Below are 26,928 nucleotides of genomic sequence, written 5' to 3'. Positions count from 1 at the left end.
ATGTTTAGATGACAAGCGAGAGAAAACCAAAAAGCAATGTAAATGTGTCCATCATCAAAATACATCATCTTTATTGGTCTTGAGTGCAATTACATCTGTAATATACGTAGCCTCCTTCAGGGTCTTGTTCTTGCATGAATGGCAGCTGAAGTGACAAGGACTAAATCCACAGGAAGCTGTCAAACTTTAAAATACTGTCTAAATGTGAAAATGTGCATGTTTTAGAACCAATCTGATCCCTAATCACTATAGGTTGAGAACATAGAAACTAGAAGTGGCTTCATCTTGCTTGGTAGTTAATTAATTAGTAAACACTTATCATACACTCGCAAGTCACATTTGTATGCAGGATTGATAAAAAAAAAAACACCCTGATGTAAATACTAACTGCTTCAATAATGTTTTTCGGCCCAGCCTGCTTTCACACCTAGAGGCTGCTTAGAAATCGTATGCGATATGGTCTAATTCCATATCACTTTTAAAAAATATGTCGATATAAGTTTTATATCGACATATCGCCCAGCCCTAGCGAGCCATAGTGTTACATCCACCGTTAACATTAGCACATGTTACCGTTAGCATAAGGGGCTTCCCCTCCCTGAGAGTGACGTAGCAGGCAAGGCTCCCCAAGTAGGCGTTGACAGACGCAGCACATTAGCATTTAAAGGTGCAGGCACAGAAACAGAGTGCTGTGAACAGAGCTCAGCAGAGCGACTTTTAGACAGCTGGAGTTCAGGACCACGGATGTGTTTGGGGCAATACATATCAAATACAGATTTGTTGGACCTCTGACAGCTGTGTGAAATTGATGAAAAACAGTATAATATGGGACCTTTAAACAAATAACCACATTAATTGCCATTCACAGAGCAGCTCAAACAATGAAGAATGGAGTGAATGAGTGTGTGTCAGGGTTATTATAGTTTTAACATTTTCATTAGTTTTTATTTTAATTTAGTTTTTCAGTTAGTTTTTTCATTTTAATTTAGTTTCAATTAGTTTAACAAGTGATCCAAGTAGTTTAAGTTTAGTTTTTATCAAGGAATTTAATTTGAGTTAACTATAATAACCCTGGTGTGTGCGCACACACTGACACACACACAGTGTTCAAAATCGAAAGCACCTCCGTTTTTAACGTCGGAGTTGGGCCAAAGATGTCAAATGAATGTCACTTGACTGTTAGGTGGCAGAGGCAGTGTAGAGTTCGGGTCGAGCAGAACTGGATGAAATTGGACCGGGAACTGGTGACAAAGGCGTACAGAAGTGTGTGATTACATGACTTAGCTGTAGACCTTTAGAAGCTAACTGGTGTTTTTTCAGCGCTTTCACACTGAGTGTGCCCAATTTGAGGGTCCTCTTGCAGATTCCGCTTTCGAAGTCGTTACGGAACTGGCGAAGTGTGCGGCGATAAATTCGGACCGCACTGTCGGCAAAATACCACTTACGTTCCTGGATACTTCAGACAGAAGAACACACGGAGATGACTGAGAATCTCACCAACACATTTACTCCAAACAAACAAACAAAAAAGGCGATGACGGAAGCGGTTAATGAGCGTACATATTTAAGACCCGACTAAAAGTAATTTAAGACCTATATGCAAAATATGAACGTATTTAAGACTTTTTAAGGCCTAAAATTGAGATTGTCAAATTAGAGACTTTTTAAGACTTTTTAAGACTCCGCGGATACCCTGCAACATCAGCCTGACAAGAAACACTGTGGCAGAAAGGATTTTAGAGCTTACCGGAGAGGCATTTGTTGCATTTTTCGGTTGCAACTGATGAGAGCACAGACTTTACAAATGTTGCTCAGTTGGCCATATTCATATGGGCGTTGATAAGACCTTGGCTTGACTGAGGATTTTATCAAGCTGGTGCAGATTACTGACATGGTCTTTCATCCCGCCCTCTGTGTTAAAGTTACAGAGATGGAATAGTCCAGCGGAGGTAGAAACAACAGAGGCAAGACAAAGTCTGGGTAAATGGAAATGCCAGCAGCACAAGGCAGGGGTGTATTGGTCTAAAGATTAAACACATCCTTAACTCATCAAATAAAATAGAAATGTCCCACACTTCAACCCACAAAGCAACATTATAGGACCAACCAAAAGTAATGTGGTTGCAGGTAGTGTCTTCAGCATCTTATATGAAGAATAGAATATTGAATTTATGCATGGAAAAGTGGCTGTCATCCTGTCTGCCCTACCGACTCTTCAGCACATTTCTGCCTAAAAACCACTGTCTGTTCCCAGCAGCGAGAGCAAGCAAGGTGGCTCCTGTCGATCACCATGTCTTTGTCTGCTTCCACTATTGTGTTGGTGTAGTTACTGTCTCTAGCAGCTAGCAAGTAGAAAAACCTCCTGACCAAGACTTCAGTGAACTTTTCCCCAGAAAACAGCACCCCTCCCCAGACAGGGTCTTCTATTAACTGATGCCAATTATGTGATGTCATTTACACCAAAAATGATCTTTGTCACTTTCCACGATGCATGGGGGGTCAGGATCTCGATCACAACACATTATAACAGCATCCATAATATTATAAACAGTTGCCTGATACATGTTACATTTTCAGGTGAAAACCTGAGGAAACTAAAAAAACAAAAAAAAAACAAATAAATGATGTGTACCATTATGCCTCTGTTGGTTAAAAAATGGTTCCGTTTGAACAAGCAAAGGCTGCATTAAGGCAAGACATCATTGCGGCGATAATGTGGAATCTCTGTGTAAAAAGGGCTGCAGTCAAGGCTTCAGATCTGCCGGTTGACATCCAACTTGAGGAAACTGACATACAGTGTGATTCAGTTTTAAAGGACATATTTGCCTCTGCGGGCGTGGACACATTTTATCAGTAACTCAGTAAAGTTTTGTGGATGTGTGGGACCACTTACCTGTGTGAACAGGCCTTTTCTGTCCAGAGCATGAATAAAACTAAACTGCACCCAGGCTTACACATAAGCACCTAAATCACATCATGAAACTGGCAACTGCTCAAGATTTGATGCCTAACACTGATGCACACAAGGTTTCTGGGGCAAGTTAAAGCGTATAGGCCCACCTCATGTAAAGTACTGCGTCAGAGGCTTCATCCTGACCTGAACAAAGTCTGTAATGCAGGAGTTGACAACCTGTCTCCTTAATACCTTCCGCTTTGGAAGGACCTGTGTAGTTTTCAGACTGTCAGATCGACAATTAAAATTTCACTCCTTGCCGCCTCTGAAACTTTCACACAGAGGGAGAGGCAGAGAACTGGCGCAGGATCCCCGCACTCAAAGGGCAGTGTGTATGGGGCTACTGTCACTCACGCATCTCACACACACAGCCCCTCCCCTCTGTGCACACCGCGTGTGTCTCCATGTAGATCATCCATTGAAGTAAAAGGATGGAAGCTTGATGTTTGCAAATAAGAAATTTTGTTTAGCAATTCGCCTTGATACGACCGCAATACAACTAGTTTTTTTTATGATAGCATGACCAAAGCTCCCACCTCCAAACATGTGATCTCCCAGTTTGTTAACATCTTTTTCATGGCAACCCCCTCTCTCGGGATCAAAGAGATGTGGATCAAGGACACTGGTGTAATAATCTCAAATGAGTTACAGGAGAAAGGGCTAAAAAGGATAAAAGCATGCTCTATTTATGTTAGACGTCAGCTCCTTCAGTTTAAAGTCATTCACTGACTGAACCTTTCTAAAACCAAACTGAACAGATTTTTCCCTTTTGTCTCTACCACTTGTGATAAATATAAATCAGCTGACAGGACTCTGACATCTTTTCTGGTCCTGCTCTAAGCAGGGGAAATTTGGCTCTGGCACTGATCCGCCTCTGGAGGTAGTATCAGGGCCGCATTATTGGTGAGCCCTAGAAAAACCTCCTGACCGAGACTTCAGGGAACTTTCCCCCAGAAAACAGCCTCCGTCCCCGCAAGTGACAGAGTCAGACAGCGTCCTGTTCACTGATGGTGATTATGTATAATTATGTAATTTAACACAAAAAATGCAACTTCATCACTTTCCAGGGTGTTTGGTGGGTCAGTATCTCAATCACAACACATTACAACAGCAACAATATGATTATAAACTGACCGCGGGTTTAGATTTACAGGGGAAACACCAACGTCATCAACATGACGTGTACCGTCACGCCTGTTTAGGAGCCGCAGTGGCGGCTTTCTGTGTGAATTACACGGCGGAACGACGGAGATGCTTCGCTCTGTGTGAATCACCATCAGCGGAGAATTGCAGAACCACCACTCCTAATGCGGAGATGCTGTGTAAAAAGGGCTAGTGATACTGGGCTGTTCCAATGACTCACTAGTTCTCCCCTCTGCTTTACAACAAGCTCTCACGTTTGGTGTGGTCATTGCAAAACAGGCCATCTTAAGAGAATGGAAGTCAATCTTCCCTCCCTGCTTCAAAAATGGCTGAATGACATGGTTTCTTGTCTACATCTTGAGGAAATACAATGACTTTGTTCTTTTTTGTATGTGGCTGTGGTGCATTGAACTGGGAGTTTGATATCCTCATTACAGCGGGCCTGCCTTGATCCCCTTTGGCCCTGGCTTCCTGGTCTTCTTCTCTGACACTGGCCATTTTTTAAAAACTTTTTTGGTCTCTGTTTTTGCACTTTGGTTTCTTGTCTTTTTTGTTCCTTGTATTTGCTTGTCCTAATGTTGTTGTATTAAAACTAGAAACTAGAAAATTAGCACTTCCCCATCAGCTAAGACAAATGGCAGCAAAAAGGCAGTATTGGGCCAAGCCATACCAGAGCAAAATTCTGTTGCTAGGCTAACGTTAGCACTAGTGGTTAGCTACAAGCAAAAAAACTGTTTAAACATTTTTCATTAGTACCAGATGTGAGTTGCGCTGTCATCTCCAGTCTTCTCTCCACACTCAACCAAACGCACACTGGCGAGGTAATAACCATTCACTCGCTCATTCTTTCCCGTGGTCAAGTGAAAAATACTTCTCTTCCCCAATACCAATTTTTAAGACCTTTGAGCAATGAAATTCAGACCATTTTAAGACAATTTCCACAAATTTAAGACTTTTCAAGGCCCTAAATTTAGACAAATGAATTTAAGACCCACCTCAAAAAACACCAACTTGAAAGTGGGACACTTACCTCCGAGGAGGGCGCTGCTGCCGTTCTTTCCGCCTGTCTTCTCTTGGGTTGGGAGGTTTTCCAGGTTCCCGTGGGGGCAGGGGTCTCGCTGTTCCACCGCTACCTGCACGTCCAGGCTCCCGGGGATTGGTGGGAGGCTTCCCTCCCTCTGGCAGGGGTTTGGAAGGCCTGCCCTGTGGTCCACTGGGTGGAAGAGGACTGGGAGCTTTCTTCATGGGAAGTTTGTCTCTGCGAGGAGGGGGCATGGCACCTGGCTTCAGCGGCATGCTTAGGGAGGAAGAAGGCATGCAGACAGTGATGGCCAGGCATGTGCTAACAACTAACATACCTACAACAGAGCACATGCAATTTTCTAGCTTATAATCAATAAACACTCTGTACACAGGGATGAAGCAATGTGATGTGGGAACAACCCCAAACCTCATAATTCTAAGTCCCCCATGAGTTACATTATTTACTGTTAGAGGGAAAAAAATCAATTGATTGAAATATGTATTTAAGAGAGATACAAGGATGGAAGAATATCATATAAGCATAACTGACTATGGATTTAATGGATGTAAGAGTTACCCTTTAGCTAACACAGGAGGAGCGTCTGGTTTGTTCTTAGCATTCCTTGGTGCAGCTGGACTTGGGGAGGGAGATGTAGAAAATGATCGAGACCTATAAATCAACAAAGGTCATGAAAGTGTTGTTAATTTCAAAAATAATTCACGTCACATGATTTTTTAACACCACAAATACAGTAGAAGTCAATACAGTAGATGGTAATCAGACCGTGTACATTTTCCTGTCTATTATAATACAAAAGTACAGTTGGAAAATGGCATACTGCTGGAACTGCACCTGCAAACTATCCTTGGCCTACTGGGGGCAGGAGAAACAAGTTTGATCCTAACACTGACACCTATTCACCTTTTAAGTTGATATGGTGAAATTGTTAAGATACAGTAGCTTATTTACACATCCAACAGTTATGTAGCATTTATTGTTATTCACATGGAGTTCTCATATGACCTGCCCGACTCTGCCTCTAACTGGTTGGCTTCTTGGTTCCGTTTTCCATGCTTGACGCAAACTGTCTCTTTTTAGTTGTATTTGAGCTGTAGTTTTGCAGGGAAACACTCTTCACATTGACACCGGTCCTCCGGAATCACTCTTGCTGCGGTGTCTCTGAGCTAGTTAGGTGGAGCAAATAGGAAGGCTGTCTGAGGGGGAGCTGTCCTGATGCTTCCACCCAACCTGTCTGCTTCAACTAATGCACCCAGAGACACTACAGCTGTGACAGCCAAAGTGACAGAGAGTTTAACGTTGGAGAAACTGTAGCTCACAGTCAGTCAGTTTGTTTTTACAAACCAACTTTGAGAATAACGTGTCAACCCATTAATACCCGACAACCACTGAACATACGGGTAGGAAATAATAACATGTGAGTTATGCTAACAAAGATTTTTGTGGCCCTGGTAGTCTGCTGAACAACAAGAGGGAGGGAGATTAGTAGGCTAAACATCTGTAAATTGAACAGAAGTAGATTAAAGACTCTCTGATTGTGTGCTGCTTAGTCACTGAACATGACATTCAACAGCTAGGTGTAGTTAGATACATGTAGACACACACACACACACTAAATGTTTACCTAGAGCGGCTGCCACTGAAAGAGCTGCGCTGGGATGAGTGGCTGGAGTAGGAACTGAACGAGGAGGAGCGACTATGAGAACGAGACGACCCAGAACCTGTGTAGGATGAAGAGCGAGATGAAGACCTGCAACACACACACACACACACACACACACACACACACACACACAGGTTAGAAGATTAATGAACAGCTCCTTTAAAAGAATAATCAAACATAGTATTTTTGCCTGTCCCCAATTCTTACACAAACAAAAGTGTATTCTGCCAGTAAAGGACGGGGGTCTTTTGTGTAGAAGGATTTATAGGAAAATCTGACCAGATTAACTCTGCTGTCAAAAATGCTGGACAATGTCGTAATACTGTTACATGAACAGTGATTTTTATTTTCTCTTCTGTGGCAGCAAATGACATGCATCATTTCAGTAACAAACTCTACAAACTTTATACCTGACTACAGTAATAATAAAATACACTTTTCTGTGACTGCAGCACCATGCTTGTACCTCTGACACATACTGGAAGCGACTCACTCTCTAAAGCAGCCGCCAGTTGTTGTTTTTTTTAGTTGTTTTACACTAATTTAAATAGGGTTTCACTGATACCATTTTTTCAAACTGAGTATAAGTATTTTCATTTGTGTACTTGCCGATACCGAGTACTGATACCGATATTTATACCACGAAAATAACTATAAGGTTACAGATGCACTGAATTGGAAGACAGATTTATTTGCTTCTCTGCTTGTTACAACAAATGATAATAAATTGAACAAAAATAAATATAAATAATCATAATTTCCTGTTTCAACAAAAAAACGCCACATTCACATTGTCTTATACGTCTGTCATATCAATGAAATTTGACAAATTAAACTATGAAACTTATTACACTGATAACTTAATATCTCAAACAACTGCATAGTCTCCACATTTAAAATGAATAAAATAACTTCTTAAAAATTGTGCATCTTAAATAAGAACTTACAGTTACTGCACTCATGCGCTCCTTGACAGCCTCTCCATCAGTAAAAGGCTTTTTGTACTGTCCAAAAATCAAAGCGGCTGTGGGGGAACATTAGCTCTTAGAGAGCACCATGTGAAGTTATTTTTTTACACTTCCAGCTCACATGTCTCAGTCTTCTCTCCCTGTATCGCTCACTCATCTTTCTGTCTGTCATTCGCTTTTCACCTCTTTCAGCTGTCTGTATTCAGAGTAGGGTTGGGACGACGCGTCGACGTAATCGACTACATAAATTCGTCGGCATGAATAATTTGCGTCGGCGCGTCGTCCCAAACAGGAAGTGGTAGTACCTGCGGAGGCTGAGAATAGCCTCTCTCACACAGAGACGCTGCATTAATGCTGCAGCGGCGGTTCATCAATTCTTCGCCGTTTTTTCGTTCACACAGAGCGAAGCACCGCTGGAATAAAGACGAACTGCCATGTAATCCACACAGAAACCCGGCCCCCTAAACATCCTGGAAGGGGAAAGAGTTACGTTTTCGTGCTAAATTACATTACTACATAATCGCCATCAGTAAACAGGTAGCTGCGTGAATCTGTCACTTGTGGGGACGAAAGCTGTTTTCTGGGGGAAAGTTCACTAGTCTCGGTCGGGAGGGCTGACCATCGCGGTGATTTCTATCAACACAACCACTTGAGTGAGTTAAAGGTTTATGCTGGTGACAGACGCTGTTTTTCGGGCAGAAATTAAATGTGTGATGTGAAGAGTTGGTAGGACAGGTGGGAGGACAGACGCTGCTCCGCCTACAACTGTGGTATTTTTTTCCCTCATATAAGTTACCAACGACAGTTACAGTTACTACGTTACTTTTGTTTGGTCATGTAACGTTAAATTAATCGTTAGATTAGTCGACTAATCGAAAAAATAATCGCTAGATTAATTGTTTGAAAAATAATCGTTTGGGACAGCTCTAATTCAGAGACGTAATGTTTATTGCCTAAAATGCACCGATTTGATTGGCTGGGTAGCATGTGGGATAGCTTAACTCGCATGCTTGGTCAGTGGATTTCCTGATCCACTAAACTGGCGGCACCGTCAACATAGAAGCGCTCCGCCAAAATTTTAAATACTTTAAAAATGTATTGACTATAGGTCCAGGTCTGTATAGGATCTCGTCTGGGTCCAAACTCAGACCATCGACCGCCTGTGTGAAACAACAAGAAATGACAAGCTGCCCTCTGATTGCGGTCTTCAGTTTCATGCAATGTACGACCTAATGCTATAAAGTGGTATCGGTGTGTTGCATGTGAGTATGGGTATGACCATAGGAGCACAATATCGGCCCGATACCTGATGCCAGCATCAGTATCGATACCTGATGCCAGCATCAGTATCGGTCATCCCTAAATTTAAACTACACCTTCAAATGCAAGGGAAATACAAAGACAATTCTACCTTAAAAATATGCTAGTTGACTTTTATCTAGAAGTAGACTAGGCACAGGAAATGCCACTTCTTTAGTTAGAATCGCTGAAGTTAATAAAAAATGCTAGTCCTACCCTCACTGACAGACTCAACTTTTTCTCAGTGGCACAGAAAAGGTATCAAGACGTTTCAGGATCTATACAAGGATGGGGTCTTCTCCAGTCTGTAGGAGTGGGGGGTCAACAGGTTCATAGGGGGAAAAAAATTAAGAATTTATATAGTTGTGCTTCTTTGTGACACAAGAGGGTTTACCATCAGGTATATGTGCTGTTTTATGTATATTAGGGATGCAACAATATTCGGTATTTTACCGAACCGGCAAACAACGGCATTTTCGGTACGCAGCCGCGCATGCAGTGTGACCCCCTCAGGAGCAGAGGCAAGAGAGCAGCACATTGTTTAGGCTCACCTTCCCGCACCCATTTTAGTAGTAAAGTGATCCCAGAACTTTATGAAGTATGCCGGGGGGATATTGAAAACGAAATGAGGAAAGCACCCTACCTTGCTCTCTCCACCGATAGCTGGACCTCCCGTGAACAGCGGCACTGCGCCGCTATACTGCTAGCTCATTTTCAATGTTAGCTGCTTTATAGCGGGTGTTTGTGGGCTGCCGCGGTCTTCTCGTAAAAAAAGCGTCCCCTGGCTGGGTGACGAGCGTCCATCTGTCCATCCGTCCCCCGGCTGACGGTGAGGAGCCCGGGGACGGACGGACGGACAAACGGACGCTCGGTGTGGTTATTTTGTCATAAGTAATATATAAGTATACAGTGTTTCCCACAGGATTTTTTGAGACTGTGGTGGGTGGATGTCGGACCCTCTATGCAAGCATACGCGTTCCCTCGGCCCCTCGGGCTTGGCCCCCTAAATATGTCAGGGAGTAGTTTTATTCAGATCTTCATCCCAACTGTTAAAAACATATCATATAAAAATGTATATAAACCGCTTTTTGCATTTTCATATTATGACGTTAATAATTTTGTGCCGTTGTTGTTGCCGAGATGTTATGACGTGACATTAACAGAATGGAGCAGCGGTTACAAAAAAAAAAAAAAAGCTGACAAACCCACACCGCAGCATTCAACAAAAACTTGGTGAAGACAATAACTATGCTCAGCCTGTGTTTCCTTAAAAAACTCTGCTCAGCATGTTGTACTATACAATGATAGATCCCCCCCACACTGCTCTCAGTGCTGGACTTGCAATGTTAATAACACAGCAGAGCACACTCCCTTATTTTGTTGTTCACATAAAAGCATGCATGCTTTCAAATTCCTTAATTCATTAACTACTGCTGTTAGCTTTTTAAAATACAAGGCTGCAGAATGTTTATCTTAATTTACAGTTGTGTCTCGTGTTTTATTTCAGCAGAATAAGGACACCAGTGAATGGTTTAGCACACATTAAACTGGAGCAAAACACTGAAAATACTTACCCCTTTTCTATTAGTTCAATTGTTAAACAATTTTGAATCGAGAATCGTTTTGAATCAAAAATCAATTCTGAATCAGTCTGGACACCCACAAATAGAAATCAAATCATAACGAATGGAATCTTGACACTGCCAATGTTTCACACCCCTAGTCCTCAATAACACACTTGCCAGGTATGAAGTGGATTGGATAATTGGTTCTCAAGATATGCCAACCACAGAAAGAAAAGAAAGAGAGAGAAAGACAGACAGATTGGCTTCACTTGCTTTATAGTAAGAAATGTCAATAGAGAATTGGGACTGCTAAGCATCTGAGTCCTAAATCAAACAAGAATGGTAAGGAATCTCTTTCATATTTGAACAAATCGTGTCTTAATTTAACCAATACTTAAAAGTTGTTAAAGCAGAAGTTGATAATACATGCTGCTTGTTTTTCAACTCAAGAACACTTGTCCCCCCCATCATGAAGACACATGATATCTTGACTTATAGGAAGACTTCATACCTGGAGGAGTTGGACAGAGAGACGGAGGAGCCTGAGGGCCTATGTCGTCTGCGACCTCGTGGCGGGGACCCCAGCCCGGGACGTCTCCTGGGTGATTTGGACCGACGCCACGGGTCCTTCCACTCATCTGGTCGCCTCATAACTGGAACAACCTCCTTCTTTGAGGGAGGTTCCATTGGCCTACTGAGGAGATTGTAAACATGATCAATGCCAGTTGGAGACAAATAACAATAACAATAATTAAATCCTTTGTAGTTTATTCTGAAATCTTCGGGGTGACCATTTTTGTGCCAATTTAAATAATTCATTGGCCAACATTTTAGTGAACATGGATGGACATAAACATGAAGGAAAGAACACAGTGGCATTTGTTTGCAAGACAAACTAATTAGTTCAATATTCAAACTTTGGTCCAGGAATAGGGTACAGTTCATTACAGTGTTGAAATGCCGTTACTATTATTATTACCAATACCAAGACGAGTGACAAGATCATGTCAGTATGTTCAGATCTTTATAGTATGAGATACTAAACTTTAAACAGCTCCAGTCTCTAGATGTGGAAAGCTGGTAGAGACATACCCCAAAAGACTTTTGCTGTCATTGCAGCGAAAGGTAGTTATACCAAGTATTGCCGCAGGGGGACTGAATACTTTTGGATGCCACATTTTTCTGTTTTTTTTATTTGAAAAAAAACAAAAAACCCCAAAACATAAAATCCCAATAAAATACACTGACGTTTGTGGTTGAAATGTGACAAAATGTGGAAATGTTCTAGGGGTATGAATACTTTTGCAAGCCACTGTAAACAGCAGCAACAACCAAACAACTCTCGTAGAGGTGGTTAAAAATATTGATTCATCAATGCATTGCAACATATTTTTTCCCAATTCAATACTGATTCAGAAAATCCTCTGAATCGATTCAGGCAAGCAGCGGCCCCCGACCACCCGCTGTCCCTTGCCGGCCACCTCTCGGTCCCCGCTCAATTCAGTTCAATTCGAACTAGAACTTCCTAGAGGAAAGATTTATAATTTAAGATTACTTTTTCTAATTTAAAAATTATCAACAGGTAATTGTTTATTAATAATTATTACTGAATCAATATCGAAGCATTTAAATCAATATTGAATCGATCAATATTAAATTGAATTGCAACTATGTCGTGGCCGAACTGGACATAGGTGACTATCATGAAACCAATACTGCCCAACCTTTATGTAGTAATGACTTCTGAGTTGTCATGGGTTGGAACGTGAATATGTTCGCTAGTTTTTAAAAAATAAGGTTAGTTTCTTAACGTATTATCTTTTCTCTCTGCAAATTTTGCATTTTTTTGAGTGTACTAACAAATTGTGATTAAACTGAATTGCTGTAAATACTTAGCATTAGAAAATAAATGACAGCGCCAACGTGATTCACGTCCTCAGCAGGTCCCTCACGCTGTCACTCACTCGTGATTCACGTCGCTGAGGACGTGATTCTCGTTCACGTACTGTGCCAAAAGTGGCGCTGTGTCAGTCAGTCACTCACTCAGGGCAGAGGAGTTGATTCACGTTCAGTAACCGTACTGCTAAAATTAGCGCTGTGTTGCTAACATCCGTGTAGCATCATGTTAAGTGATTTTGCTGTGCACAGAGGACACATTCACTGTGTAATAATTTTAGTGCATGTATACCACTCAAAGCAGCGCTGCGTCTCCCGCGAATGATTGTGTACTATAGTCCGTGAACGCACCGTCCCTCAGTAAGTGAACGTGAACCTCAGGGCTGATTAATGAACTGAATGACAGATCCTTTGGCTGCTTATCAGTTCAGGGAGTTGGAGAGCACTGAACGATTCGGTGAACAAATCTTTTGGACGAATCATTTTAATGAACGGATTCTAGAGATTCAGCACAGTAAAAAGAACTGCCGTTCCATCACTAGTGCACAGTAGTCACTCACAGTAACTTCAGTGAGTCCGCGGTTTGCGCAGGTGGAGTCTCATCATCACGATGATCTCACGTGAAAACCTCTCAAACAGCAGCAGCGTCTCAAAACAGAAGAACGAAACTTACAGCACAGGTGCGAAAGCGAGTGCAGCCGGTTTTGACATGAGACGTAACTGACTTATGTGGTAGGATTTAGTCCGGTAAAGTTGGAAATATATTCACAGATTCAAACTTACCGGATCAATAACTCATAAGTGAAGCCTTGTTAAAACACAAACAACGGGTCTTTCCTACCGTACTACAATAGACAACAAGCTACAACCGTATGTTAATCAGAACGAGCGTCTGGACATTAACTCTGGTCTGTGATCAGCCAGCTGTGAGACGAGGGCGCAGGGACCGTCTACAAAGTGCAACACCGAAAAGAGAAACTACAAAAAATTCAATAACTTCACTATTATTCAGAGTGTAGTGTCACCAAAATCACTCCACACATCAGTGGTCTCCTGCTGGTTATTCTACAATTTTTTGTTTGGAAAAAATGTGCTTTGCCATAATTTTGGGGAATTTCTATTGGGAGAAATATTCAATAACACTAATATTCAGTGTGGTGTCACAAAAATCACCTCACCCTAACCCTACTTAATGTAACATTAACTTGATATTGGTATTAAAAAAATGTTTTAATACATAATCCATGTGAAGTGAAGGCCAAATGGACTTGCCCCTAAAATGACAAAATTCCCACCCTGACTGCATTCCCACTAGTAAGCTACAGTTCCTCTGTGTAAGCTGAGTCCAAGTTGTCTCTAAGAGAGTCTCTAGAGTGTGAAATATTGCACATTGCCTCAGCCTGCAATAAAACGGTGGTCAATTCATGATACTTTCTCATCTCCTAATTCTTATACTTAATACTACAATGTCAATGTTGTGTAAGAAGAATCATTAATTAAATATATGAAAGTTACACAAGACAACAATATAGAAGAATTTATGGATTTGACGCTGTGATCGGTGATCGGCAATATCGGGATCAGCAGATACTGCTTTCAGTGATTGGTGATCGGCCTCAAAAATCCTGATCGGTGCATCTCTAGCAATGACCTGTTCGATTATTCAAGCTACCTTCAACATGTATGTGATTTCCCGAGAAGGGAGGTAAATGTTTACTTTAAAAAATAAACAAAAAAAACCCAGCAAGATTATATTGTTTATCTTCAAGCCTGTCTCTAAATATTTGTTGGAGGAAATGAAAAAGATAACTGGCATTTCCCACTTTGAATAAAACTTCCTCTATTGCAAAACTTTAAATGAAAGCTGGAAGGAGTCCTATCTCTGTGCTGGTTGCTGTCTAATAAAGAATGCACTTTGACGACTATGTTTTGGTTTACTATTACTGTACAACAGAAACTGCCTTTAGACAATAACAGCACTCACACTTTGAAGGTTAATATCACATGTAGCAAAGGCAAATTAAAATAACACATATTTGGAATTATAAAAATATTATCAACCATTCAATGAAAACAAATGTGTACACACGCAAGTACAAAAGACGCGTGTCCCCAAGTGAATGAGAAATTCCACAGGTGTGATGCAAAAGCAAACATTCAGAGCACAACTGGGAGCTAAAAATAGAATCATAACACAGGAGCTATTTTTGGCCCTCAGTGTTTATTCCTATCAAAGGTTGTTTCCTTTGAGGAAGGAATGAAACAAAAAGGAAGTGGGGCAAGTAATCCCATAAGGTATAACAAAAGGTAATATGATCTCTGTCTCTCTCTGTCTGTCTCTCAATTTTCAGTGATGATCACATTTTCATTTCACTTTTCAGATTCCTCTCTGTGGAAGTTTAATGTCGGATTTCATAGATGTGCAGTTTATGGCTTCAATACCACAGTACACTATTAAAATATACTCTCAGAGCTGAATCACAAACCTTAAACCACTGCAGGCAATACAGGCTAGAAGAATGATGACATTAGCAACTAAATCAAACATGTGAATGATTTTAAAATTATTGAGTAAGATGGCAGTAAGACATTAATCTGAAATCTTATAAAAACACAGTTACCAGCCAGCAGTGACCTTTTTTTTTTTTTTTTACATTTGAAGCATAATGATTCCATGAAAAATATGTACCTTTTCAAATCAAATTTGCAATAGCAAATGCTTTTGCCCAAACTGACTTACAGTAATTCATACATATATTCATACACTGATGGCAAGGTGCAAGGTGCCGACCAGCACATCAGGAGCAGTTAGGGGCCTTCACTTCACCTCAACATGCAGACCAGGGGAATTGAACCAGTTCTGATAACAAGTTGCTGGCCCTACCACTGGGCCACAGCTGCCCTGCAACACTTAGTCACTGCTTTAACTAACTGCCTGGCAAGAAGACGGTTTTAAATGTAATTAACATACATTAGTGAGACCAATTATTTTCCCCCAATTACTTTTTTTTAAGCAAATTCAATCCAGCCAATTGAAATTTGACTTACTTGGGTGGCAAACTGAGAGGCGACCGTGTTTTCAGTTTGTCCTCATCTTTCTTCTCTCTTGCATCTCTAGGAGGACGCATCCTTGGCCTCTCTTTCTCATCCCGCTTGATCCGGTCCCTCTCCCATTCTTCTTTCCGCCGCATCCTCTCCTTCTCACGCTCCCTCTCTCTCTCTCGCTCCCTCTCTCTCTGTCGGCGTTCCCTTTCGCGGTGATCTCTCTCCCTCTCTCTGTCCCGGTTACGCTCCCGAGGGTCGCGGTCGCGTTCACGATCCTGTAGCGGCAGATATGCTCAGTTTTCAGCAAAAACATGCTATTTGCTAACACATTTACAGGGATAACTCTCAGACTGACATACTACATGTTTCCTTATAGTAAATTAATCTCTTTAAAAGACCAAAATCAACAGTGTTAGTCTATACTTTTTGGCTTCCCTACCCTGTTTGTGGCATGGCCCTGACCCTCTATTTCCTACTAAACTCAATACTATAAGACACACACAAACAAAAAAAAAAATGGACAAAACTGCAAGGTTTATCAGAATTCACAGAGATTAGCACCGCAACATTGTAACATCCTGAAGGGACTGAAAGAGCCTAGCGAATGTAGCCTTGCAAAAAAGTTTCTCCATCAGGGGTAAAGAGTGTATACAGTGGGGAATATTTTATAAAGATTTGGTGCCTGAGTGATTAATTCTGGGGTATGTGGGATTGAGTCAGAACTGACTACAGTTTGTGCCAGGGACCATGTCAAGCAGTAGCGATGTGGCTTATTGACGTGTTTCTAACAGTTCCGAGAAAACAACAGACACACGCTATAGTAATAAAACCTGTGACGTTAAAGAGACAGACCGCTACTCACAGTGTAGGGATATGGAAGAGGAGCTTCTGTGTACTGCACTCTGAAGTTTTCATACTGGCCACCTCGCCATAGGGCCTCCATTTCATAGTCATAGTATGGATCAGCATATGGGTCACTGCAGGGTGAAATAGTTGAGAAATTGCACAGAAAAGGTTACTAGGATGTTCATTTAGCACACAAATCAATTTATTCTTTACTTCTTGATTTTCTTTTTGCTTGACGTATGTCCTTTTACAGACTGATACAGGACAGTGTACATATGTTCATTATGTTTTAGCTGTTTAAATTTGAAGTCACTGAATGGAACATCACTGTTTCATGAATAATTTCACTTTGGAAAAAAAAGCTGCACAGAAATATTGATGCTCTGTTTAAGCATGACAAAACTTTTGAGCAATGTTCTATTCAACAGTTGATTAAAAAACATTCATTCTTCCAAGATGTCAGGGCAACCAGACACATTAACAGCTGCTAATGTACAGTACAGCAGAGCCAATCTGCTAACGGTTGTGGATTATTATCTCTGCACAATTTTTTTTCTGTGTTTGTGAAACAATGACAATAAAAATCTGTCTACACTATGATCGAGTGAAGATTCAGGTTCTAATAAAGAACAGATCTGACCAAACCCCTTTTTACACATGGACTGTAACTCTGGATTTATCCAGATATTGGCCAGAGGAGCTATATGTGTGACCACCATTATTACCCCGGGCTTCAACCTGCCAGCTCCCTAGTGCTAAATCTGAGTGAGCCACATGTGTGGAAAGCAGACAACTGACCCAAGTGAATTCAAAACGAGCAAATGGGCATTTCAACACCGGGACGTGAGATAACGGCATTTAAACTGCCCGTCAAGTTCTGCAAAACATTTGGTAAGAATCTTGCCCTTCTATATGACCCACTCACGCTGCTGTTGAACAGATATCCAAAATGTTGCATCTTTCTTTCCACGTGGGATCTTTGTGCTACTCTTTTCTGTTTGCCTGTATATTACTTTCCATTCTCGTTGATATTGCAGGTAAATCATTATAGAGAAGTTTGTAGACTCCTACCCAGGCAGTGCCCCTCCCTCAAACTGTACAGGGTTTTCCCAACATGTGTGAACACACCTAACATGAACACTCTCCTGTTATGTGCTGCATGCGTTAACAAGCAAATGTTGACAATATCATAATCTGATTTCTCCGCATATTGTCCGGAGTTGATAGATGAAAGGGGCATAGGTGAGGTGTTAAGAGTTTTATGAATCTGTTAGTCTGCACTTACCCATATAAAGGATCTCTGAAGTCCATTTCACTGAAAGAGAAAAAAAAAAAAATAGCATTAATGACAATTTATCTATCATATTTAGTTTGTGTATTCCCCACTAATTGTGTGTTAATTTAAATGGCAAAGTTTGCTGTGACTGGTTGCGCCAGCAGAAAATAAAGCCTTTTGTTACAGAGAAGATGGCCCCTTAGTACAAATATTTATACAGAGATTTGAGACTGGTGTGGTGTAACTGGTAAAATGGTTTTAACCAAGTGTTAATTCAATTTTTAAAAAATAATAAATAACAAAAAACAAAGAAAACATTTTTCAGAGAGCATGCTCCTATAAGACGTGTTGTTACATGGATACGTTAAGTAACAACACTATTCTTTGATGTACTGTCATGATGAAACACAACAGCATTTCTCATTAGACTGTCAAATAACGCACAAGGGATCTACATCATGTTAAAGAAAAGTTGTCAGCTAACAACAGATTGTACAGCTGATGTTACAGATACAATGTGACAAAATAATTATAGCTTTCAGGTTTGAACAGGAAAAGAGTTATGTTAGCTCATCGAAAAATATTAACTTCAACCTGAATAATTGTTACACACAGAAATATTTGTGTGCAAGGACCACACTCCCTGGATAAAAGGTTCTACCTGAGACCGGTGCTTAGCATCAATGACACTGTGGGCTCTGTCTAATGCCTGGAGCAAAGGGGAGAACTGTGTGCCAGTCCTTGCTAGTTTCAGACCGAAGCTATCATTTTTTTTTTTACGCCCAGTGCCTACCTCACATGTGCTTATGCTCCACCTGTGCGCTCCTGGGTGTGTTGGTCTTAAAGTGAGGTTAGGTTAGGTGCACTGATGCCACACTGCCATCTTGAGGCCTTTCAAACATTTTCATGTGCAGCAATGTCACTGTAACAAATACTGTGGCACATTTAAACAGCCAAACTAAAAGCTGAAGAGGAAACTCTCCAACAAATATTTTAAGACCCAGTCTCCAAATTTATCAGGATAGCTGCTTCAAGCCAAACCATTTTATTGTATGAACCTGGACTTTTTTACCAATTGATGTAACATACATTAACATGAAATACTAACTGATCTTATTGGCAAGCCAGGAGTTTTAAATAATCCAAGAAGTTAATCAGCTGTTCCTCGTGTACAAATGCTCATGTTAAAGTAAAGATAAACATATATAATTCTGCTGCTGGGTGATTGCTGCAGGTAATGTCATTAATAATTTCCTCTTTTAAGCTCAGGATGATCAGAATGATAATTTTTATGAACTTTACCGCCTAATCCATGGACTGAAATCCGCACACACAGAGGGATGAGCACAAGCGCTCCCCCTTCCTTCACATCAGTCAGTTTTACCATATGCTCTTAAATGGAGTTGTTGAAGACTATGAGGTAGCAGAGGCAGAGGGTCCATCAGCTGAGGACCTCATACCTGTCTGAAGATGACTGCCACCATTTTTATGCTCAAGGTCCTGGTGCACCTGGCTCTTAAAAGGGAATGGGAGATGGCATCCTGATGGATTTCATTTTTGTTACACCCAAAACACACCCATGTCTAATTAAGAGTCTAAATACAACCCCTCTACACCATGCACCTTACTTTGCGCCCAGTTGACTTGAACACGGCATACGCTTAACTTAGACACGTCATTCACTTTAGATCACTAAACAGTGTGCTAAATCTTCAAAGGGAAGAAGACATACTCTCTGATGATACGGTAACTGCGTTCTCGGAAGAAATCGTTCTCTTTGTCAAATTCTCTCTCGTCTTCTCCGATGGTCACATTGAAACGCTTCTCCTCAAAGTCTGGCTCCTGCTCCTTACGGATGGTGGCCTTCTTCAGGACCTGTTGGACACAGAACCATAGGGAACATTTTGTTTAAAATATAAACAAACATAGAAACTTTAGCTAGGTGTACCTGATGAACTGTCAACAGAGTGTATAATACAGTTAGAGCTGAGGCTTTGAGCAGACAGGTAACAAACAGCTTGTTGGTAAAGCTAAATTGACACATTTGTCCCTCTCACCTTTAAAAAAAACTACACAAACGACGCGTACATGCATACACCAGCATGAAAATAATGCTTTATCGACTGCAAACCCTGCAAATTATAAGCTCTTCTGCTTGTACCGTTATTAAGCTAACAGACAGCATGTACCTCTTTGGCATGCCTGAGCCCTCTCTCCCAGGCACTCTCCACAGGAGGCTCCACAGGAGGAGGGGGTGGAGGGAGCTCCTCCACTGCAGGTCCAGCCTGAAAAGGTGACAAATGAATTCACAGTTTCTCAATATTGGCATATATGCTCACAGAGAGATACGGAGACCCAGTGATAGTGTCACTAGAACTGCAGACAGAGACTTCTTCAAAAGCAAAAGCCTACTGTTTCACAAAGTTAATAGTAATAATAATAATAATAATAATAATGATAATAATAATAATAATAATATGATCGTCTTCATATCAGTGCTATAAAAATAGTAGTAGTGGGAGTGAAATTTACCCAGGGATTATTGGGTATGAGTGGGTGTGGTCCTCCTGGAGGCGCTCCATTTGGTGAGAAGGGGTCTGGCTTACTGATGAGAGAATAGTTACCTTTGTCATTGACTCCAGGGTGGATGAACCTACAGTTCATACCCCAAGTACAGTTACCTGGAAGAAAGAAAATGTAATCATATGGTTTAAATAATTTGCAGGCAATTGGCAAAACAGGCAGTTACCCAAACAACAAAAACATTTCTTTTTGTCATGAAGGCTACTTGTTTGGAGAAAAGCACTGAAAATGTGCATTCTTGTAAACACCCACAAATTGAGTGGCAAATTAGTTGACACAAAACCATAGCTGACAAAATTTTAGCAATCAAAAATACATTGCACATTTACAGACATTAAAGTGAAACTCTCGCCAAAGAGCAACCAAGGCTTTATTTGTGATTGAATATGTGTCAAACCTTCATGTAAAAGCAGAATTACGATGAAAGAGGCACTTAAGATTTACCTTAGTTTCGTTTTCGGGCAAGCTAATTTTCAAAGGAGTGCAGGGGCACTCTTATGCTTGTCACAACATGAAACTTTGCTCGTAGTATCACCAGCATCTCTACACATGAACACGAGCATTGAGAACAATGTTTGTGTACGCAGAGTTTACTAAAGATCCCTGAGTGTGACCTAACAGGCGGGAGAGTAATGGTGGACCTCCTTCCTCCTTTATCAGATTTTGATGCTAGCATTCCAGTGCCCCGCACTCCATTGAAAATTAGCTTGCCCGAAAACGAAACTACGGTAAATCTTAAAAGTGCATCTGTTGTCTTAATTATACTTTTACACGAAGGTTTGACTCATATTCCATCACAAATAAAGCCTTGGTTGCTTTCTGGCGAGAGTTTCACTTTAATGTTAGCTAGGGGTGTCATTCAGCTGACTGGTTCAAGGGTAATTCGGACAGTGTCAAAGATATTTCACAGAACCTTTTTTGATTAGAGGAGGAACAACTGAATGGAAATGGTAACATTGACAAAGATCCTTTGGAGATTTGAGAGACCAAATTTTGTGACAAACTGAATTTCTTTCTTTTATTGTTGAAACACTGAAGGATAGTAATTTATGTTTTTTGGTTTACATTAAATTATTTTTTCTTCTTTTCTTTTTTCAAATCAAAAGTCAAATCAAATTGTGAATTTGGAGAATTGTTATCCATCCTTAAAGATTAGTTCTAAATAGAACAATGGTGAATCTGTGTATTTATTCCTGACAATCAATCAACCAACCAATTTAACCAACGTAATTTCAAGTACTTCAATCCTTATTGAGTACATCTTACTATGGGCAGTAGAGAAAGAAACTGAAATGTATATTGAGTACAACGGCTCCACCTGCTATAAAACAACCTGCATAACAATAGATAACACAAACAGCAACAATTCTCACATGGTCTCCAACATGATTCCAGATGTTATTACAATGTTAGATTGTTATTATGTTCAATCATAGTGAAGTCACTACTAATGTCTTGTCACTGTCTATCAAGTCAAAAACAGCCCAACGTCAGTCATTGTGCTTTTGTATATCAGCTTGTTATCTTTACTTGTATCTGTCAAGGCAATCCTCAGAAACAGAATGAAACATCCTCCTCTTTTGTAACATTCCATCGCAACGTTCAAATTGACTAAAAAGTGTCAGAATTGAAGACAACTCCTAGTGAGACATCTTACTGTTGAGAAATAAACTGGTCCATGGTTTCTTGAAGACAAGCTAGGTAACTGCCATACTCTTTCTAAATGACCTGAAAGATATCTTTGCCAGTGTGTCACAGCAATTTTTGTTACTGAACAGCTTACACATCCATGCATAGCGATATAAACTACTACGCATATTGCAGCAAATAATAGCATCCATGGGTCTGGGAAAGAATAAGATCTTCTTGTCACCACCTACCTTTGATGAAGAACCTGCAGATTGGACGTGGCCTGATCTTCCTGTCTGAGGGATCTTTGACCTCGCCCTCTTCCAGGTCATCGTCCTACTCAGACAGACAAAAGGCACATTAGAGCATTTCAAAGTCCTTCCTACTAATCATGCTAGTTAGATAGCATTTCAAGAGAACCTGATTTACATTTCACATTTAAAAGCTGAAACAATATTTTGGGATATGAATTTGCCATTGTTTATTTTATGACACGTAATCAATGAACAAGTCAAATTTTCAGAAATGAAAGTGACGGCCTTAATCTTAAAATCTGAAAGGAGATCACAAGTATGTGAAACTGAACTTTCATACAGGGTTACATTAGGTGCCAGTGATAAAAATCACCTATCTCTGCTACCCTATTCAGAGGAGTGGGAGGAGGTTGGCCTATGTGGACACTGCAGCGATTTGCACGTTTCAGTTTAATTTCAACCTGTCCACCTACAACGCTGTCATAGCAAGGGAATGTGATGGTCAACATCACTTATAAAAGGTGCCTCCTGAATACGTTCTACGCTGCTCTTTGATAAAGAGAAAGAGCGATTTAGAGTCGAAGCATAGCAAATCATAACATTATTTACCAGTCTGGATGTCATTATTCAGAGTCACTTGTACCAGTGTGTTTTTCACACTAACTCTACTTTTTCTTTGCATTCAAGAGTAAAATGCACAGTAGAGTACAGGGAAGAAAGAGCTAGTGACCAACATGAGGAACAGCTGCCAGGCGGCTGTGGCTGTGTATGGTTCTTCCCCACACTAGCTGTTTGTTAAACTAATAAATTGTTAAATTGCCAGTTTGTCTTGTTTCTTCTGACTTCAATCATCCAATCCACCAAACAACACCAAATAAGAGTCAATTGCAGAATAAGCTGTTTGGCAGAGAAGATTTGGCCAATTTTTCATGGGCGCAACCCACATAATTAGCTCCTGCTGCTCATCCAAACAAATGCAAATGTGGTACCATTCAAAAAGGGAAATAAACAGGCTTTCAAACAGTACAAGATTTATTGCTGAGAAGCATTGTAACAACAAAGAAATAATCTACCAAAGACAAATTTATTCTTTTTGTGCTATGTTTAGCTAAAAAGCAATTAACTGGACTGGACTTTGTTGGGTTGTACTAATAGCAACACTAACATTCAAGTCAATTAGAAGAGCACAATTAAGACAAACAAGTACACAACAAATGGGCAAGTTCTTACACTCTTAATTTCAATAACAGAGATATATTTTTAAGAATAACTAAAAGATATCCTGGACTCCATACCTTGTTCATCAGATATAAGGAAACGTGTTTATTGCAGACCGCAACAAATGTCGCATAATTTTTTTAACATGTTTTTTCAGCTAAAATGAAAACTGTGATGCAAAAAACATTAATTTCCACTAGTGATGAATCATATTGCAGTTCAAAAATATGTCATAATAAGGACAATATGATTTACCTCAATATGTTGAGAAGCACAGATGGACTGGCCAGGGACCAGAGTCAGCTGGTTTTGGGTATGACCAGCAATGACTGACAACTGGCCAATCAGTGCCAGATATATCTGATTCCATATTCAATTCACTTAGACCAATTCACTGACAGGCCACTGAATAAAATAGCTTACAACATGTTATATAGTGGAATATACTGCAATTCATTTTCAGTAGGATACCATTTGTAGATAAAAGAAGCTCTGTCCAGTAACAGCTTTATTTTGAGACTTGTTTAAGTGAGAGTGAGAGAAGATCCTGTAATCTGGTGCAGTTTTGAAGACAATTTAAGAATTATCCAATAGTCTACGTTTTATTATAAATATACAAATGTCTGTCTATGTGGGATCGGCCAAGAAAATTGAAGATGGTGTATCTCTTATATCATGCAGCCCTACAGGCACAAAAACATTCGGAATATGAAGGGTATTTTTTTTCACCATTTATCTGCACATGGCCAATCACCACACGCTGATTAACAAACAACTACTGGTAAAACTAGGATCACTTACGTCAATCTCTCCTTCATCAATCTCTCCGTCATCTTCATCCTTCTTCTTGTCTCTGAAGGAATCTCTATGCATCCTCTCAGGGCCTTTCGAGTCATCCGTCCTCTTGATGTCACTGTCTGTAGGAGATGGAGGAAGGATTGTTTTTTTCTCCTTCTTACTGCTCTTTTCCTTACTCTCCTCTACTTCTCCCTCTGCTTTTGTGTCTTCATCATCTTCCTCTTCCTCATGAATAGGGATGCTGGGTTCCTCTGGGACCTCCTCATCGTAATCCAGTTCATGCTCATCCAGCTCCCGGGAAACAGATACCGAGTCATCCCTCACTGCAACAGCTCTCCTTCTCTGTTCAGCCCTCATCATTTCATCTTCCTCTTCCTCTTCAGCCTTACTTTTGTGTTCCTCCTCCTCTTCATCCACCTTAACTGTTTGAGGCTCTGCTGGGGCTTTCTTTCGGTAGTCACTGTATACTTCCTCCCTATCATCTCCATCCTCTTCAGCAATGAAGCTCTTGCCCTGCTCTGGCTCGGAGTCTGGAGACTGAGGTGTGTCAATGACTCGATCCTCTTGCTCCTCTCTTTCCCCATCCAACTGGTCCCCCTTTGGATGGTCATCATCCACCTCCATGAGTAACATGGCCTCATCCTCCTGTCCCATCCCTTCCATTTCTCCCACAGGCTCCTCATCCTCTGGGTCTGAGACAAAGTCAGGTACCACCTCATCCCCCTCTTCCCTCTCCCCCTCCAATTCTGAACCTCTTACTCGGCTTTCCATCTCCTCTTCGTCCTCCTCATGGACTATCTCACTGTCTGATATTACCCTGTCCTCCTCTTCATCAGGAGAATCCAGCAGCTCATTGTCTGAAAGGCCCCTCTCGTCCTCTTCAGGGGATTGAGGGGACTGGGTAGGACTTTCAGGGGTATCCATTTGAGAATATTCTGGTGTAAAAAGAAACACAGTAGTCTGTAACACCAAAGTGCTAATTGAGCTGGAACTTTGATCTTGAACGTATACTGTATCATGAAAAGAACATCATGCAGTAGTCCTAGCCAATATAGCTGTCTAGAGTGAAAGTTCCACCCATAGAAAATACTACAATAAAACCAATCTTTAAGTTGTCCACCTAACAACAACCACAACCTTAAGTCTTTCTTAACGGAAACGTACTGTGGAATTCGTACACCCAACTCCTATTTACTGCTAGTATGTACTAATATTTTCTCATACTTAACTTATATACTTCAACAAGTTGAGAAAAGGCAAACTGCATTATCACACCTTCCAATATCGTCTGGCATATGACACTCTACATGATACACAACATATATTTGACTAGACAGCACACAAAATGTAACGTTGACAGCCAACCCAAAAAAATATTTAGCTTGGAAACAAAATCGCTATCTAAATTGAGAAGAAGACTAGCACTCCTTTAGTTTTGCTACTCGATATATCGTTGTTTAAATCAGCTTCCGGTGCCGCTAATGCAACTGCACTGCAAACCCTGAACAGCTATAGTAAGCTAGCTAACAATTATGCGCTAATGGTAGGAGCTAAAATTGAAACATATGATTTTTTGAGGATTCCACGGTTTAATTTACCTACTCATATGTATATCATAAGACAACATTTCCAAGTTTGTAATAACTACACAAGTTCACCTGCAGCGTAACATAACTGATAACACTTCTAATAACTGGGTTGCGCTAGTTTTAAACGAGGCCCATAACTTGCCAACACGAAGCTGCTTAACTAACGAGCACACCTGCCGTCACCAAACAGCAAATTTACGGCGAAGAATATGAACAAACAAGTCGGTTAGCTTAAATTCACAACTAACGGCCACAACCGCTTTAGCCAGGAGTGGACAATATAGCACATTCACATATCTTTCAATTAACAATGAAGTCTCCACTGAGGCTAAGCTAAAAGCGCAGCTACACTTTGGCTAGCTGCTAACAACCACACATTTGCATTCACCTTGCCGACCCGGAGCTGTTCAAAGACGGCACTGCAGCGTTACGAACTGCCCTCTCCCACTGCTATTGTTTTTTACAGTCTACAATAAAGATAATACGGTTTAATTTAACCGCTATGCTAGAGACAGTAAAACACTGGGCAAGACACAGCGAGAGCGGCCATTACCTCAACGTCATCAAGACACGACAGGGGAAAGGCGCTGCTCGGCGCTGTCGGCGGGCGCTGCTGGCATGGAATGTGGACAGATCTGAGATCAGTATTTGAATCTGATTTGTGTTTAGTGATAGCGGCCCAAATTGTGAACGTCAGTAACGACATCAACATTTCAAAATGATGCCTTAAGCGAATGATATGATATGATATGATATGATATGATATGATATTAGATTATTCATCTTGTTTCTGCAAACACCGATCTAAAAAGATACGAGGTCGTTACAATAGTTTTGGAATGGATAGAAAACGTTGTTCATTTCCTTTTTATTCAGCCCAACATGCAATGTTGTTTAATGTGTTGCAATGGATTAGTTAGATAGTTAACTGTGTAACCTGTTATCACTTTAGGTAACTATATATTGGGCTATTTACAGATAAGATGAACTTTCATAAAGAGAGTGTGCAGACATACACATTTAACTTCAATACACTGGGGGAGTGCTGTTGTGTTTATTTAATCTGAATATTGTCCACTGTAGAGCAAATAAAGTCTATGAAACTGTCAAACAGCTTTGCAATTTTTATTTTTATATGGCTATGGAATGATGAGTATGTGC

The 26,928-nt window shown here is 40.6% G+C and overlaps 1 protein-coding gene across 7 annotated transcripts in view; it reads right to left on the bottom strand.

Annotated features, from left to right (window-relative positions):
- Window positions 1-26,398, bottom strand: part of zc3h18 (zinc finger CCCH-type containing 18) — a 50,846-nt gene extending 24,448 nt beyond the window's left edge. For 6 of the 7 annotated variants that reach the window (XM_030425458.1, XM_030425461.1, XM_030425462.1 and 3 more), the window contains exons 1-13: window positions 26,156-26,328; window positions 24,182-25,113; window positions 22,160-22,244; window positions 20,229-20,377; window positions 19,886-19,981; window positions 19,429-19,571; window positions 17,706-17,735; window positions 16,437-16,551; window positions 15,578-15,849; window positions 11,145-11,327; window positions 6,763-6,888; window positions 5,697-5,789; window positions 5,127-5,393 (exon numbers count right to left, since the gene is read on the bottom strand). In XM_030425458.1, the coding sequence (XP_030281318.1) occupies window positions 5,127-5,393; window positions 5,697-5,789; window positions 6,763-6,888; window positions 11,145-11,327; window positions 15,578-15,849; window positions 16,437-16,551; window positions 17,706-17,735; window positions 19,429-19,571; window positions 19,886-19,981; window positions 20,229-20,377; window positions 22,160-22,244; window positions 24,182-25,102 (2,480 nt within the window). In that variant the 5' untranslated portion in view covers window positions 25,103-25,113; window positions 26,156-26,328. Of the gene's footprint in view, window positions 1-5,126; window positions 5,394-5,696; window positions 5,790-6,762; window positions 6,889-11,144; window positions 11,328-15,577; window positions 15,850-16,436; window positions 16,552-17,705; window positions 17,736-19,428; window positions 19,572-19,885; window positions 19,982-20,228; window positions 20,378-22,159; window positions 22,245-24,181; window positions 25,114-26,155 lie in introns of all 7 variants that reach the window. The other variant, XM_030425459.1, reaches the window with a different exon arrangement.
- Between the last annotated feature and the right edge of the window lie 530 nt (window positions 26,399-26,928).

The sequence above is a fragment of the Sparus aurata genome, chromosome 8 (assembly GCF_900880675.1).
Source record: "Sparus aurata chromosome 8, fSpaAur1.1, whole genome shotgun sequence".
NCBI lineage: Eukaryota > Metazoa > Chordata > Actinopteri > Spariformes > Sparidae > Sparus > Sparus aurata.
This window is presented reverse-complemented; position numbering and strand designations above follow the sequence as displayed.